This window comes from Indicator indicator, chromosome Z, assembly GCF_027791375.1.
Source record: "Indicator indicator isolate 239-I01 chromosome Z, UM_Iind_1.1, whole genome shotgun sequence".
In the NCBI taxonomy this organism is placed as follows: Eukaryota; Metazoa; Chordata; class Aves; order Piciformes; family Indicatoridae; genus Indicator; species Indicator indicator.
Genome location: NC_072053.1, coordinates 48,650,596 through 48,667,882, shown reverse-complemented (window position 1 = coordinate 48,667,882; position 17,287 = coordinate 48,650,596). Strand labels below are relative to the sequence as shown.

At 40.0% G+C, this 17,287-nt stretch overlaps 1 protein-coding gene across 1 annotated transcript in view; it reads left to right on the top strand.

Annotated features, from left to right (window-relative positions):
• SMC5 (structural maintenance of chromosomes 5) overlaps positions 1-17,287 on the top strand; it is a 59,574-nt gene that overhangs the window by 30,649 nt on the left and 11,638 nt on the right. The window contains exons 12-17 of the mRNA XM_054397470.1: positions 2,980-3,074; positions 3,859-3,991; positions 6,965-7,138; positions 7,260-7,429; positions 10,088-10,211; positions 13,084-13,206. Coding sequence (XP_054253445.1) covers positions 2,980-3,074; positions 3,859-3,991; positions 6,965-7,138; positions 7,260-7,429; positions 10,088-10,211; positions 13,084-13,206 — 819 coding nt within the window. The remainder of the gene's footprint in view (positions 1-2,979; positions 3,075-3,858; positions 3,992-6,964; positions 7,139-7,259; positions 7,430-10,087; positions 10,212-13,083; positions 13,207-17,287) is intronic.

The following is a 17,287-nucleotide window of genomic DNA, read 5'->3' as shown; positions in this document are numbered from 1 at the left end:
GCTGGTTGAGTGGGTGTGTCGGTGTGAGCTGAAATTCCCCCCCCCACCGACAATAACCAGGCTAGCTCAGTCTGGAAGCAAATGAAAAGCTGTATTTACAAGCAGAGTCTAAAATCTACAATGAAATGCAATGAATATATACAAATATACAAAATTCATGACATTCACAAATATATACAATCAACAGAAAAGCACAACCGATCTCCCTTTGCTTCCCCCCAAGGGGACCCTCCCAAAGGGGCCTCTCTCTCTCTCCCAGGAGCTTCCCCCCCAGACCCCCCTGGACAGAGAAGCAGAGTTAGTTAAGCAGAAAGTTGTTAACTTAGCTGCCAAGGTCAGTGTGTTATCTTCAGCCAGAAGAGAAGAAGAAACAGCAACCAGACAGCCCAGCAACTGCCCCCACTGCCGAACGCAGAATGTGCAGAATGCCTACTTTGTTTTGGGTAATAGTTCTTAAACATTTCTATCTATCCAATGGAAGTGTTTGGAACAATCGTTATTTTGCTTTCTTACACCCAATAGTGACTTATTTACATTCTTTCACTTTCTCTGTTCTGAACTTTGCAAGGAAAAATTAAAAAGACAGTTTCAAACCATCACAGTGGGCAAGAAGGACCTGTATGAATTTTAATAAGGCCAAGTGTAGGGTCTTGCACCTGGGAACACCTATCCCGGGAATGCAGCTCAGATTGGGAGCCACCTGACTTGAGAGCAGCACTGTGGAGAGGGATCTGGGGGTCTTGGTGGAGAGAAGGCACAATATGAGTGAAGAGTGTGCTGCAGTGGCAAAGAAAGCCAACAGGATACTGAGTTGCATTAATAAGGGTATCACAAGCAGAGATAAAGATGTCATTCTCCCACTTTACTCAGTACTGGTCAGGCTGCACCTCAAGGACTGTGTACAGTTTTGGTCTCTGCTATACAAGAAGGATGCAGACAGGTTGGAAAGGGCACAGAGAAGGGCCACAAAAATGATCAGAGGACTGGAAGGCCTGTCATATGAAGGAAGGCTGAGAGAACTGGGTTTGTTCAGCCTTGAGAAGAGAAGCCTTAGGGGAGACTTCATAGCCATGTACAAGTACATAAAGGGTGGCCAGAAAAATCCTCACTATCAATACAGACTAGGGGATGAGATGATAGAAAGCAGCCCTGTGGAAAAGGACTTGGGGCTGCTGATGGACAAGAAGCTGGACATGAGCAGGCAGTGTGTGCTTGCAGCTCAGAAGGCCAATCACATCCTGGGCTGCATCAAAAGATGCATTGCCAGCAGATCCAGAGAGGTGATTCTGGTGAGACCTCGTGTGGAATACTGCTTACAGGTTGAGCCCTCAATACAGGAAGGACATGGACCTCATGGAGTTGGTCCAGAGGAGGGCCATGAGAATGATCAGGGGTTAGGAGCACCGCTACTACAATGACAGGCTTAGGGATCTGGGGTTGTTCAGCCTGGAGAAGAGGAAGCTCTGGGAACACCTAATAACAGCCTGAAGGGGGCCTACAAGAAGGATGGAGAGAGACTGTTTACAAAGGCCTGTAGTGATAGGATGAGGGGAAATGGCTTCAAACTAGAACAGATTTAGATTGGATGTTACGAACAGGAGGGACAAGACTGGAACAGGTTGCCCAGGGAGATGGGGCTGCATCCCTGGAGATACTCAGTGTGAGACTCAACAGGCTCTGGACAGCCTGGTCTAGTTGAGAATGCCTCTGCTTACTGCAGAGGGGGTGGACTAGATTACCTTTGGAGGTCCGTTCCAACCTGAACCATTCTATGATCATGAGGACAGAGACTCCCTTTTGACAAAGAGTCACATGGTGAAGACAAAGGGTAGCGGGTACAAGTTGATACTGGGGAGATTTGGGCTGAATACCCAAATACCAGAATACCAGAAATTTCTGAATACCAGAAAAAAAAAATCACGTTTCAAACTATTAAACATTGGAATAAGCTCCTGAGGGAGGTGGTGGATTCCCCTATGTTAGACAGTTTTATGGCACAGCTTGACAGGGTGCTGGGCCGTCTTATTTAAACTATATTCTTAGCATGAAGGGTTGGACTAGATGATCCTTGAGGTCCCTTCCAACCTGGTATTCTATGAATTCCTTTACATGGCAGCAATTGTGAGGATAAAATGCTGAATACAAGAAAATGGCAAGAACAGGAAGCTACAAATTCAGTACCAAACTTTCCCAGTATCTCCTGACTAAAGAGGCAAGAGGGCATCTTCTGTGAGAAGATAATAGTCCAGCAGTGAGTTGTGCTTGTATTTTCTTAATACTGCTGTGTCCTGAAGCGATAGGGAGATTATTCCCTTTGAGAGCCAGGTAGCTGATGCATTTGCTGGAGAAAAAAGCCACAAGATGTGGTATTAACTGTCACTAATGCTTCCCAGCTGCTGGGAAACCACATGATTAATGGTAAACTACTCTACAATTTTTGAAGACCAGTCTGTCCTTTATAGAAGATAGTAATTTTTATATAAATGAACAGTAGTGGTGATAGCTGAGGTTCTAGGGGCTTGTCTTGTGTCCATGGGTGTGAAACTGAGCCAATGCAAGACTGCTTTAAGCAGATAAACTGATCGCTCATTTGTATCCTCAATCTTTTCTGCTCTGTTAGGATCAGGTTTTTCAGAGCCTCTGTAGCTAGTGGTCTGCCATTATCTGTGCAAAATCCCTGTAGAGCCTGAAAGAAGGGGCTTCCTTATTACATCCGACTTTAGACTTAGGTTGAGTGTCTGGCTCAGGATTTCTTTAATTGCTTTTGTTTTCTCTGATGCATGATGTTTTCATGTAGAGACATTAACTGAGCTTGTATTTTAGAAACCTCAGTCATGCCTGAGCCAGAGTAGATTGTGGATTTTTCCAGATGTTGTTGGTTTGAAATAATCCCATTTCTGTGAATGAAGAATAAATATTTGATTTTCATATAGTGAATTATTCTACTCTTTTTTACCAAACAATCTAATCTATATTTAGGTGCGTGATCATCAGAAACTCAGAGTGAGTGCTGTGTGTGCACCTGCTCAGTCGTATGCTGAAAGCTTACCTTCGAGACCTATTGAAGAATTACAGTATGTATCACATTGTTAGTGAGCAATGGTTTTAAATACAGTGCTTTGGTGGTATTGCTATTGTGGTGGTTTGGCCCTGGCCTAGGGGACAAATGCCCACCAAGGCTGTTCTATCACTCCCTTTCTTAAATGGACAGGGGAAAAAATATAACAAAAGCCAGTAATAAGATAGAAGCAGTTTAATAACAATAATAAGCAAAGGCAGTAGACCACACGGAAGTGAAAGCAGAGAGAGAGATGTTAGCCTCTACTTCCCATCAGCAGGATGATGGTCAGTCTCGGGAAGCAGGGCTCTGTAAGCTTGGTGGTTCCTTAGGAGGATAGATGCCATGGACAAATCCTCCCACTTCCTTCTTTCACTTCATTCTTATATCTGAGCTGGTGTCATATGGCATGGAACACCCCTTTGGCCAGTCTGGGTCAGCTGGCTCGGCCATGTCCCCTCCCAAAATCTTGCCCACCTCTCAGCATGCTCTTGGAGTGGGGAAATGTTGAAAAGACACAGCCTAGATTCAACAATAGCTGAAACACTGCTGAATTATCAGCTACTGCTGCAAAACACAGCACTGGAATGATGCTTTGAGGAGAATTAACTCTAGCTCAGCCAAACCCAATATATATATATATATATATATATATATATATATAATTTTCTGTTATGAATTAAATTTCCACCATTTCATTTCTGGGTTAGCAGGACTTCTTTCTGATGCTTCAGTAACTTCAGCTCACCTACCTGCAAAATTTTATTTCTGATGCATGCTTTCTTTTTTTTTTTCTCCAGCCGATACGGATTTTTCTCATATTTACGAGAGTTGTTTGATGCTCCTCATGCTGTGATGAGTTATCTTTGCTATCAATACCATGTTCATGATATCCCTGTGGGAACAGAGAAGACAAGAAACATGATTGAAAGGGTGAGATGTCCTATATAGTACAAACATATCTTTTAGTCTGGTGTTTAACTTGCCAAAGAACTTTTGCAATAGATGTGGAGAAAACAAAAAAAATTTGCTTTAGCCTTTTATCAGCCTTTGGAAGCGAAAAGAGTTCATTATATGCAAACATACTGCAGGATGTTTTAACAAGTCTGGTCTATCTAATGCAGCACTCTATAGAGTAAAGTGAAATACATCTTTCACCTGCAACCTGAGACAGTTGCATGAAGTTGTTATTATAATAAAACTTCAAGTCCCTGAGGTATTTGGGGCAAAAATTGAATCAACCACTTAATAGGTCAGCATTGTCGTGTCCTGTTGTGTTTAAAGTAACACTTAAAGCTATTTTGGGTTTGGGTTTGTTTTATTTTTCCTTTAAGTACATTAAGATGTTCAGTTTCCAGCAAATACAGTGTTACAGGTTCAGTTAGAGTTGATGTGTTAAATGGTATATAAACCTTTTGGATTTTTAGAAATAAGCTAAGAGCTCCTGCTAGTAGTAATCTCCCTACGTTAGTCTTTCTTGAGATCTTGCAAGCTCATCGTTGCTGGATTGTAACGGGTAACATACACAACAGTTTTCAACTTAAATCCTTATTCACTCCTCTGCCTGTGCTGGATGTCTTTTGTCTATCTTGTACAGAGAACTGTGGTGTCTGAGAACATTAAAAGTTGTTTTTCTTTTCAACTTAAATCCTTATTCACTCCTCTGCCTGTGCTGGATGTCTTTTGTCTATCTTGTACAGAGAACTGTGGTGTCTGAGAACATTAAAAGTTGTTTTTCTCACAATCTTGGGGAACAGGCAGTGTGACTAGAGAGCAACTCCTGTTTCACTTGAGATCACTGTTGCTCCTTCTTGCTTTTTGTGTTTCTAAGGCTCTTGAGAATGAGGAAGAGGGAAGTAAAAGTAGGAGTCCTAGATGAAAAGCTCTTCTTTTTATGTTCATTCTAAGAATTTTCATCTTCAAACTTCAATTCTTCCACCACAGTGTTTATTAGCCCTTCCTGCTTTCCAGAGCTCAGTTAGCAGCATATTAAAAATCACTGGCAAAGACAAGCCACTATTCTGAGTATGTGTATGTGGTACTTTATCAGTGCAGTTGCATGACTGTTTGTTGTGACTAGTTTTGATGAAGTGCATTGTTTGCAACATTTTATCATTTTTTCCCCACATGTGCCAGGAAAAAAACCTTAAGTTTAAAAGGAGACTAATCACAGAATGTCAGGGGCTGGAAGGGACCTCAAGAGATCATTTAGTCCAACCTACCAGAGCAAGATCACCTATACCAGGTCACACAGGAATGCATCCAGGCAGGTCTTGAATATCTCCAGAGAGGGAGACTCCACAACCCCCATGGGCAGCCTGTTCCAGTGTTCTGTCACCTTCACAGTGAAATAATTATTCCTCTTGTTTCCATAGAACTTTCTATGCCTCAACTTCCGCCCATTGCCCCTTGTCCTGTCATTGGGCATCACTGAGAAGAGCCTGGCTCCATCCTCTTAGCACTCACTCTTACATGTTTATAAACATTAATGAGGTCACCCCTTAGTCTCCTCCCAGAGCTAAAGAGCCCCAGCTCCCTCAGTCTCTTCTTGTAAGGAAGATGATCCACTCCCTTAACCGTTTTTGTGGCTCTGTGCTGGACTCTCTCAAGCAGTTCCCTGTCCTTGAACTGAGAGGCCCAGAACTGGACACAGTATTCCAGATGTGGCCTCACCAGGGAGAATAGAGAGGGAGGAGAACCTCTCTCGACCTACTACTGACCACACCCCTTCTAATCCACCCCAGAATGGCATTGGCCTTCTTGGCCACAAGAGCACATTGCTGGCTCATGGTCACCCTTCCATCCACTAGGACCCCCAGGTCCTTTTCCCCTTCACTGCTCTCCAGCAGCTCAGTTCCCAACCTATGGGACATGGGGTTGTTCTTTCCCAGGTGCAAGACTCTACACTTGCCATTGTTGAACTTCATTAAATTTCCCCCTGCCCAGTTTCATAGAGCCAAATATGTGGAAAAAGGACAAGGATGGAAATGTCATCAATCACAGTCTGAGCTGTAAAGCAAAGAAAACACGGTTTTCAGTGTCTGGGAACCAACTCAACAGAATGTTGCTGGTGCTGTGCACATAAACTGAAAAAATCTTCAGTCAAATTTATGTTGTCCTGTGGAGGCTTGTCTACTGTTATTGATAAAATAATTTTTGACGTAACTGAAAAATAGTTATTCAAGTATTATTATATGTCTTTTTTTATCTTCCCTACAGATAGATTTGCTTCACTAAAATTGCATTACAGCTGACTTTATGGTTTCATCTATTAATGTCTTAAGTAGTTTTGGTTCTTTGGTACAGATGACATTTGCATGTTACACATCTGCATCACAAACAAGGATTGTACTTGCTGTACAAACATTAACAGGTTTTTCCAGTGTCTATCTGTAGTATCAGAATTACCAGAACTTGTTTGATTGGTTATAGTAACATACTCTTGACAGTCTTAGCAGCTCTTTGCCAAATGGTCAGGTATAATGATGCATTAAACTTAGTATCATCTTTTTGCAAAGGCTTGTTAACAAGTCAGAATCTTGCATTAGATGAAGATCACAGAATCAGCAAGGTTGGAAAAGACCTCAGAGATCATGAAGTCCAACCCATCACCCAGCACCTCATGACTAACTAAACCATGGCTTCAAGTGCCACGTCCAATCCTTTTTTTGAACACCTCCAGGGACAGTGACTCCACCACCTCCCTGGGTGGCACATTCCAATGGCAGATCACTCTGTGAAGAACTTTCTCCTCACCTTGAGCCTAAACTTCCCCTGGCACAGCTTGAGACTGTGTCCTCTTGTTCTGGTTGCCTGGGAGAAGAGACCAACCTTGTTCTGAAAAACATTGTCTTGAGTAACATTTTTGTCAGATTGATACTTTTATGTTTGTTTTTATTTTTTTAGGTCATACAAGAAACCAAACTTAGGAACATCTATACAGCAGAGGAAAGATACGTTGTTAGAGTATCTCCTTATACACACCTACCCCTCTCTACTAACACGTTCCTGAGGGCAGCCCGGTTTCTAACTAGTTCAGTGGATACAGATGAAAGACAACAGTTGGAAAACCAGCAACAGGTAATAGATTTATTTTTCTATATTACCCATTTTATTGTGCAATAAACATAGACTACTTGCATGTGTTTAGTAAGGTATGTTTGTAGTAAGAATGCTAATGGTGTGTGTTCTTTTATTTCAGGACATCAGTAGCACACTAAAGACATTGGGTATGCGTTTGACTGCATTGCATGAGAGACAAAAATATCTGGAACATAAAGACAATGAGCTCAGGCAGCAGAAGAAGGAGCTTTTAGAGAGAGGAAACAGGAGGAAACAGTTGGAATCAAAAATTGGTGTGAAGTATGATAGGTAGGAAACAAGGCATGTTATCTGTGAAACATGAACGATTTTAAATATAAAGGTATATTGGCTTCCTCTTAGTGTAGTGTGCTTTGACCTTTACAAAGTAAACTGTAGTTTGAGTATCAGGTACAGATGATATTCAAGACAAAATAGGTGTTTATAAACAGAGCTTAAGACAACATTTAAGACCATGTAACGATGTTCCAAATAATTTCCTGTAATAAAATCACAGGATTCCAGTTTGAGATCATTGCATGCCTTTATTCAAATATTACCATAGTCTTCTGTGTTGCTGGTATGTATCTAGATGATACCATGGTGTACATAGATAGTACTAAGTAAGCATGTCAGGGATTGAGTTGGACCCTAATTATCCACAGTATTTGTGTTAACATATTTTCTGGTTTTGTGAGCCTCTGTAATTAGTTCTCTGTTACCCCTTTCTCATAAAGCAGAACCTGGGCATGATTAAAGAGGTATTAAGCTTATGCTTTCAGAAGGCAATGTAGATGAGTTTGCCCCAGGCTTCACTCTCTGCATTCCTGTAAAACAGTCCCAGCAGACTTTGAACCCTCAAATACTCCTATATATTATGTTGCACTACTTTACGTTTTCTGAAAGTTGGTGCTGGTGTTTGCATGCAGAACTCTTCCATTACTTATGATGCATTAAACTGAAAATAAGGAGAGGGAAAGAGAGAGAAGTAGGGCTGCAGGGGTGTTAGAGGGACCAGAATCAACTGCTATGTAGTCACGAGTGTCCAGGTTGTTGTGAAAATAATTAGGTTTAAACAGTGTGGATGTGAGCTCAGCCTCAAAACCAAGTATTGCTCTCGGGTTTCATGTTAGGGATACTTGTATTGCCATGCTGTTTTACTGGAATACAGAATTTGATTTGAAGGCAAATATTAATTAAATCCTTCCTTTTGAAAAAAACAACACTCCTTTAATTTTGAATAGGGTTAGTAAGAAACCCAACACAATTACAGACAAGGCTGTTACAAATTTTCTTGTATAATGAGAATGGCTTTCTATAGTAATAGAAATTATTTAAATAATCCTTGCAGTAAATACAACTATCTCTAAATATTCGCATTTCTCATTGATGAGCATCTGAATAAAGCTGGATGGTAATTTTGAAAGTAATACACAGTGACAAAATTACTTACATTGAAGGGGATTTCAGGTAGTCTGTAGTCCAGCCATCCCCTCAAAGCAAGGTTTTCAGGGCTGTATTTCATTGTATCTTTAAAGTCTCCATGGAGACTGCCTGAAGTGTTTGGACACCCTTTTCCACTATTTGACTGCCCTCATGAGGAAAATTTTCTGCTGATACCCAGTCTGAATCCTTCTTGTTTTGACTTAAGTCCACTGTCTGTAATTCTACTATGCACCTCTTGCAGGAGCCTGATTTCATCCTTTAAATGATTTCCCTGTGGGAAGTGAGGGGTTGCTGTTAGGTGTCTTGAAGCTATCTCTTGCCTAGGGTGAACAAGCTGAACACTCTTAGTCTGTCCTTGCAGTGCCTAATGGTGTAGCCCCTGACAGTGCTGACTGCTTTCCGAGTTTGTTCCAGTTTGTTGATCTTCGGGGCAGGGAACAAAAATGGTTGCAGTGCTAAGCATAAAGGAAGAATTACAACAATATTGTGGGAGACTGCATTGAAAAACTTAGGAGAATGGGTCTGAATCCAGCAGACTTGAGAGGAAGGTGGGACTAACGCTCCCAGGTGCAAACAGGAAGACTGAGCTTATCTTTCCAGTAGACATGCTAGTTCATGCAGAGCACATCTAAACAGCCCCTGTGTAGCCTCACAGCACATATGGGTACACAGAACAGTTGGGTAAATGCAGCACCAGTGGCCTCATCGTGTTCCTACTCTTATCTAAGCAGCACAAGACTCCCCTAGTAAGACTTCTCTGGGTACATGCAGACAATATAGATCCTGTCAATAGCTGGGTCCAGACACTCTGAGTGGCTTTCCATTTGTCTTACAATTGGGTTCATCAGGTATGATTGCTGATTTTCTGGTTTTTTGCTTCTGGAATTGTTTTGCAAGGATACTAGCTCCACATTTTTCCTGGGGGTCATAATTTCCTGTGTCATCCTCTTGGCTGTTCTGACCCTGTTTTAGTATCTAAATTCTTGCAGCTTAGTAAACATGATTATTCCATACAAAGTTCTTAATGTTTATGTGGTTTTGAGGATTGCTGTTAGCCTTCTGCAATACGTTGAGGACATTTCTGTTGTTTTTTGGGTTGTTTTTTAATATTTTTAAAGTTATTTTTTGCTAGTGCATGAAACAAGGGCTAAACAAACCTCCTGAACTCTCCTATGCTGTATTGTCGCAAATCTCTAGTAGCAGAAGAAAAATACTGTTACACTGATTTGACTATTTTTTCTTAATTTACTTTTTTAATCTGAAATTTACAGGAGTGTGGTTGCTGAGTGATGTTTTTGTAGCCAAAATCAGTTTACTTAATTATGAAGTTTTGTCTTTTGAATTTCTTTAGTGTGCATAGATTGGGAATGCCTCATGTGTTCACAGTGTATACACACAAGGTATACAGATACCTGTTCTTACAAACTGTTGGTTTGTGAACCAAGAACAGGAATTTTTGTATTTTTGTATAATTTATTAAGTGAATATTGATTCCTCCCATAGTTTAAAGCAGCTGGAACAAGATGCTATTAACCTAAAGGAGGAATCTCAACAGGCGAATGTAAAGATCAAAGAAATAAATATCCAAAAAACAAGACTTGTTACTGAATTGATGCATCTCATAAAGGTATGTATTTTTAATTCAGTATGCATTTCTCTATGAAAAGTCCAGTTCTTGTAACTTAAGAAGGAGGTATGCAACACTCAGATTTGTAAATGTTCACAAGCAAGCTTTCTGTAAGATCAACATCTTTTGAAGCTTTTAATGACTTGAACTTGTTCATCTGTTGTTGATTCATTTGTAGATCGTGTGCTTGTGTTTAGGCTCACTGAGTGAAGTCTTACAGTCCCTGGTCTGTCTGATTCAGTAAATACATGAATTGAGCTGGGAATGAGCTATGTAACTGTTTTAGCCTGTACACTTTCGGAGTACTGCATTATTCTGTGAACTATTCTTGCCACCCTACTTGATAACCTTTTCTTGTTTGTTTTTTATTGAAAAAGAGTAGTCATTAGTCACTTCGAAGTTTGACCTGAAACAGTAAATCTCCATGGTTGTAAAGAATACTGGGATGGGGAAAGTACTCAAGTCTCAGGTTCCAGTGTCATTGGGTTTTCTTTAATTCAAAAAAAGGAGAAAAAAGTCTGGACTTAATTGTTGCTTTAGCTTAGCTTGTAAGCCCTAATAATGGGAGCTGCCATAAGGTGAATTTCCTTAGTTTTTAAGAACTTAAGGAACAAGAAACAGTTAGTTTCGGTTCCAAAGGAATCTGTTTGTGCTTCAACACTCAGCAAACCATGGTGCCATTCTTGCAGCCACTTAGAGCACATAGGTTCTTCCTTTGCTGAGCCTTACTGACATTAAAATGTGTTCTTGCTTACCCCTGAAAAGAATTGAGTATTACCTTTGAAGTAAGACTACTTTCAATGCATTTCAATTGCTGGTCTTTATATAAATTCTTTTTTAAGAAAATAATCTAAATGGGAAGCTGTTTCTCTGTCGTGATAGGCATGGGCTGCAAGAACTGAGGTGTTTTGGAGATGTTATTTGGGTCAGATGGTCAAAACAATTTTGAAAATACCAAAGAATAGCAAAAAAGTAGCCTGCCAAGTTAAAAGTGTCGCTTAGGGTTTAGATTACTTTTACATAACTTAAGAACTTGTACAGGTAGTAACAGTCCTGAAAAGTAACTCTTCTCAAAACTTTTTCAAATGCTCTGCGTTTAAAACAGGAACTTTTAGATCATTGTATTGACTTTTCCAGAATATTGTGTTGATTTTGTGTTTGATGCCCATTTCCCAGTACATAAACTATCCCAGGTGTGTTGCTGTTATAAAGTGCAGCATAAATTGTTTACATGCTGTTTACATACCTGCCGGAATGTGTATCTTGATCTTGTTTTCCCCAGTACAGGAGAAGCAATTTGAAAATACATAGTTGCAATACATACCATGTATTTCTCAGTATACCCATGTGTAAGCAATGATGGATTGTATTTGCCTGAAGTAGTTATTGATTGCAAAAGGGATTTATTTCAGTTTTGCATTAGCTTAATTTTCACGTTTTGTGCTATGGGAAATACATGCTTATACACACTGAAGGGAAAAAATGGTCTGATAGAAGTAAGAGGTCTCATTTTATGGTTTGTCAGAATTTTTATATCCATGCACTTCTGGTCATCCCCAAAACAAACTTCAGGATTGATTCCAATTTTATGAGTCTTTGTGCTTACTACAATAGGTTTTGTAATTACAGTAGCTGTGGGTTATTGAAGTGATGAAAACCTAGGTAGTCATGTGTTTCAGGCACAGTTACTCGTGCCATAGAAGGATATTTCAAGCATACTGGATTTTGTGTTTCCCTGGTGGTAATATCATCTATTTTATAAAGGATTTTGGGGCTTGCATGGAACTCTCAGCTAGAGTAACAGGCTACGTGTATGTTTGCACAACTACAGAAGGCAGAGTGCGTCTGGCATCTATTTAATACACATCAATACTTTTCAGTCTGTTGACAGAAATAGCCTTGTGCCACTATTTCAGATTCTAGCACTGCTTCTGTATGTTGTTGATTGTGCTGTTGTCTTTAAATAATCTCAGCTTTTTCCATCTTCATCTCCTTTTGTGATGACTGAGTTTACTTTCCTGATTCTTAAATCAAGTGAATTGGAAATTAATAAACTTATTCATGTGTCAAAGTTCACACTGTAGAAACTTCATGTTGAAATGACAAATAGTAAAGAAGTTAACACTCTCAAAACTTATTCTGCAGAACCCATAGGTCTACAGTTTCTTCTTTCATTAAGAGAGAAGATTCCGTTGTATTTATATCCTGATCATTAAAAAAAAAAATGACAACAAAACCAAACAAAAGTCAGAGCAAAACAAAAAAAGTAAATTGGTGTTTGCAGTTCCTCCTAATTTGAGGTCTGAAGCTACCCTGAGCTCAGACCATTCCTGGGCATTACTTGTTTGACAAAAATGGTTGCTTCTTTAAAGTCGTCAAAAGAGGTTCTGGTAATCACTGAATCCTGTTAAGAATCTTCCAAAAGAGAACCTGCTCTTGTTTGTGTGTTGTTCCAGTTGAGACACAAGACACTGGAGTCACTCTGATCAATCCTTTTACCTTGTCAGTGAGACAGCCAAGTATCTTAAATGGGGTTTTTTTTGACCTTTTTCCATGTCTGTATGTGACATAAGTTCATCAAAATCCACCTGTTGAATTGTGTCTCTAAAAGAATTGAGATGGCTCTGACTTTTCTCACATTTCACATGTAAGTATATGGCACAGAGAAATAAAATGTGTTTCTTACTTCTTTATTTGAGTGTAAAATGGTTTCCTTGCAGGTGATATGTATATCCTTACAGATTGGAGATCTGAACACTTTGTGAGATTGTGTGCTATGACTGCAATGGATAGTTTCTTAAGCCAGATAGTGATTATATCAGTTTTTAGTCTCTTGTGGAAAAAAAAGAACATTCTCTGTTTCCCTGTGTAGAACTGTATATCACTGAATATCCTCAAAGCAGACTTGGTTCTTCAGAGCACTAAGGTGGCTGCTGAGAAGAACAGAATGGAGCTGGAGTATAAAGCACGAAGTGTACAGCTGAAAGCTGCAGAGGTAACTGTTTCTATGAATACTGGAATATCTACCAGGATATTCTATGGAAGCGTTTATGGTGTAGAAAAAAATGCTTCTCTGTGTGTTTAGAAATAGGTATTGCCAAATATTTAACCTTGATATTGTAGTTTTGACTTAGTTTTCTTCACTTAAAGATGAATGGGTGGTTTGCCTTCCTCAAGACAGCTAACCTGCTGTGAAAATCTGATGAGCAGTCATCATGACCTGGTCTGTGTATGTCCTATCATACATAGTGTATGTAAATGGCTAGCTGTTACTTGGAAGTGTTATCTTTCTTCTGAGACTATCATATACAAGTGACCCCGACCCATGTGGAGATGCAAGCACAAGATGAACTGGAAAGTACTGCATCAAAGCAGACCAGAGATGGTTTGGTTTTCTTTTTACAGTTCTTTCATAGCTTCTTGTCTCATGCTGTAATTAAATGCCTTTTTTTAGAGGGTGGAAAAGAGGATAAATGATCCTTCTATTGATCATATTATGAAGCAGTACTGTGCCCAGGTAAAAAGACAGTCTTTGAAGAATTAGTTCCACAGACAAGTACTCTTAAGAGCAGAGACTGCTGTGAGCTCTCACAGATTGGTGCATAGAGGTAATTTTGTGTAGAAGTACAATCTTTCAATGTACTAGGGAAAAATTGTCCAAGTACAAGATGGTAGGTTTTTTCCCCTCATCTTGAAAGAGTCAGGTTAATTATAATCTGCTGCTCATTCAGTTTGGTACACACACACCAAAAAAAAGAAATTGCTGTTAAATTGGAAGGAAGTTCAAAAGGTAAGTAATAGTTATTTTGGGTGGATATGCTCTTCCAAAATGAATGATCTTAGCATGTATTCAGAAAACCACTTAAGATTGTAGGCATCATCACTTGGAGGAAAATTAGGAAGAGAACTTGCTAAGAGCAGCGGAAAGTAACCTGAAGAAAGTCTGGCATGCAACTTAAACCAAGTTTTAGGAAAATGCAGTTTCTGTTCTACTTTGTATGAATTTCCAAACTTCAGATAATTACATGCTGTTACCAAGCGTGCACTCAAACACAAATTCATAAGGAAGCATTGACTGCTTGTAATTATATTTTCTTTAACCAGCTTCTTACTTTGCACAAAACTAGTTGCAGTACGGATGGGTACAACGGAATACAGATTGCTTGTAGATACAGAATATGATTGGTTTTTGCTTTCTGATAGGTGCCTTTCTGGAAGCTGTAATCACAGCCCCACAGTAATACAGAACCTTCCTGAGGTACCTGTATAAAGCTCTTTACAAGTTGGCTCTCATGTTATTGACGGAAACAAAGATAAAGCTCTGTCTTAGCTATGATTGTTCTTGGTAGCATCTCTGTTCAAACCAGCAATTCTTTCTGCTTAAAGTTAATTCTCTTTTTTTAGAGGCACCTGAGGAAATCAGCAGGAACCTTAACATTACTGTGTACTTCTGAATATACAGGAATAATTAAAAAAAGCTTGTGTATTTTTAAAAAATTATATTTATTCAACTTTTATTTAGAATGTAGATGTGACAATGAACTGGATAAACTGAAAGAAAATTGGTACTTAACTTTCTTGTTGAACTGTCAGTACACTTGTTCTAGTATGTCCCAAATTTTCTGATGAGTGCTGGGGTTTTCCTCTGCACAAATGTGTTTGGCTTTTCACACTTTGAAGAATTTTCTGTGCCTTAGTCTTGGGTCAGGTGTATTCAATATTGAATCTGTTTCAGATTTTCAGTGCCTAGAGATCTACTAGAAATCTTATTTTGTATGGCTCTGTGGAGTTTCAAGTGGGAGCTTTATGTGCAATTAAAAAGCTGAGATTTCCTGCTGCAGCTGATTCAGAATTTACTTTGGCTCTGAAAATGTTAAAACACTTCAGTATGAAATTGATGTTTCTTGTATAAAAAGTATGGCTGTATTGCCTTTCTCTGGATCCTTTGCCTCATCATTATGAGGTCGAACACATTTCAGATGAAGCCATTTCATTAAATTTCTGGGATCCAAAAGAGAGTCCAGTATTAATTTAGAACTTTCTAAAATGTTCCTTAAAAATAATTTATTGAATGTACCACAGGGCATTGCAGGTACATAAGCATTGTGGTGCACTGTTGCATTTGCGTACTAAATGAGAATGATGTAAGATCTTGATAATAAACAAAAGCCATTCTCCACTTATTGCTGGTTTATATCTATAGCTCTAACACCAGTTCTTCTTCCCTCCTTGTGACACTTCCCTTCTCTGCAATGGACTTTATGAAGTGGAGGCAGGAAAATAAATGCAGAAAAAGCCATTTTCTTTTAACCTTTTTGAAAATGTCAGCACAGTGTAGAAAAATACCTTGAATGCGTTTTTGAAGATTGTGAAATGCTTACCACAAATGCTTGGTGAAGGAAAGGAAAAATGCAATTTTTGAGTTTGAGAGAAAACTCCACTGATGATCACCCATGAGTGTAACCTGTTAATATTGCTTCTGTTGTGTTTAGTAAATAAAGAGTAAGAAAATAAGGTGAGTTGCTGCCAGTGTATGTGTCCTGTATTTCAGAAGCATGGAGTAAACAGTTACCTAACTAAATCGTCTCCATATGAATACCTCAAAAATTTTTGCCACTGGAGGGCTCCCATATTTAACTGAAGTACACAACAATAAAAACTGGGAAGAGAAGTTCTCCCAAGTTCAGGAACATAGCTAAAGTTTTCACAGTGTCAGGGGCAATTTCAGAAGCAAAATATTGTGCATATGGATTTTGAGCTAGAATTTTGTGCCTCCAAAAAAGTGAGAAACTGTATTCCCATGGTGTAATTGTCTGTTAAAAACATGGGTTGTGTATGTAATCACTGTATAGTAAAACAACTGCTGTTTGTGAACAGAGAAAGATTTGTGGGTGATGTAGCATTTGGGAACTGTCTTGGGCACAACCATCATGAAATGGAAGAGTTCTTAGTTGCTGGAGAAGTGAAGAGAGGGGTTCAGCAGAACTGCCACTTTGGGCTTCGGGTGGGCAGACTTTGGCTTGTTTCAGAGACTGTTTCAGAGTCTCTTGGGAGACAGTGCAGAGGGGTCAAAGAGTCTGGGAAGGCTGGACACTTCAAGAATGAAGTCTTAAAGGTTCAGGAACAGGCTGTCCCCAGGTGCCATGAGTCATTGTGGAAGAAGGACAGCCTGGCTGAATAGAGAGGTTTGGTTGCATCTTAGGGAGAAAATGAGAGTCTGTGGTCAGGCCACTTAGGAGGACTACAGTGTTGTTATGAGGCTTTGCAGGGAGAAAGGGAGAAGGGCTAGCTGGAAATGAATTTGTCTTCAGCTGATAAAGAGAACAGCAAATGCTTCTACAAAAGCAGGACTGAGGAGAATCTCTGTCCTTTGCTGGAGGCAGGGGGAATATAGTGGTGAAGGATGAGGAAAAGCCTGAGGTAGTCCTTGGTAGTAGGACCACTTGCTCACTGGATACCCAGGGCCCTGAGCTGGAAGACAGGGATTGGAAACAAGATGAAGCCCCATAAAGCAAGAGGAGATGGTTAGTGACCTGCTGCACCAGTTAGACATACACAAGTCTGTGGGGCCAGATGGCATACACCTAAGGGTACTGAAAGAACTGGCAGAAGTGCTCATGAAGCCACTTTCCATCATTTACCAGCAGTCTTGGCTAAGTGGGGAAGTCCCAGCTGACTGGAGACTGGCAAACATGATGCCCATCTACAAGAAGGGACAGAAGGAGGACCTGGGGAGCTACAGACCTGTCAGTCTGACCTTGGTGCTGGGGAAGATCATGGAGCAGGTCATCCTGAGTGCCATTATGCAGCATGTGCAGGGCAACCAGATGATCAGGCCCAGTCAGCACAGGTTCATGAAGAACATGTGCTGTTTGGGAAACACGATCTGCTTCTATGACAAGGTGACCCACTTAGCGGATGAGGGAAAAGTTGTGGATGTTGTGTACCTGGACTTTAGTAAAGCTTTTGACACTGCTTCCCACAATATCCTCCTGGAGAAACTGGCTGCTCATGACTTGGATGGGTGGATGATACACTGGGTTGAGAATTGGCTGAAAAGCTGGGCCCAAAGAGTA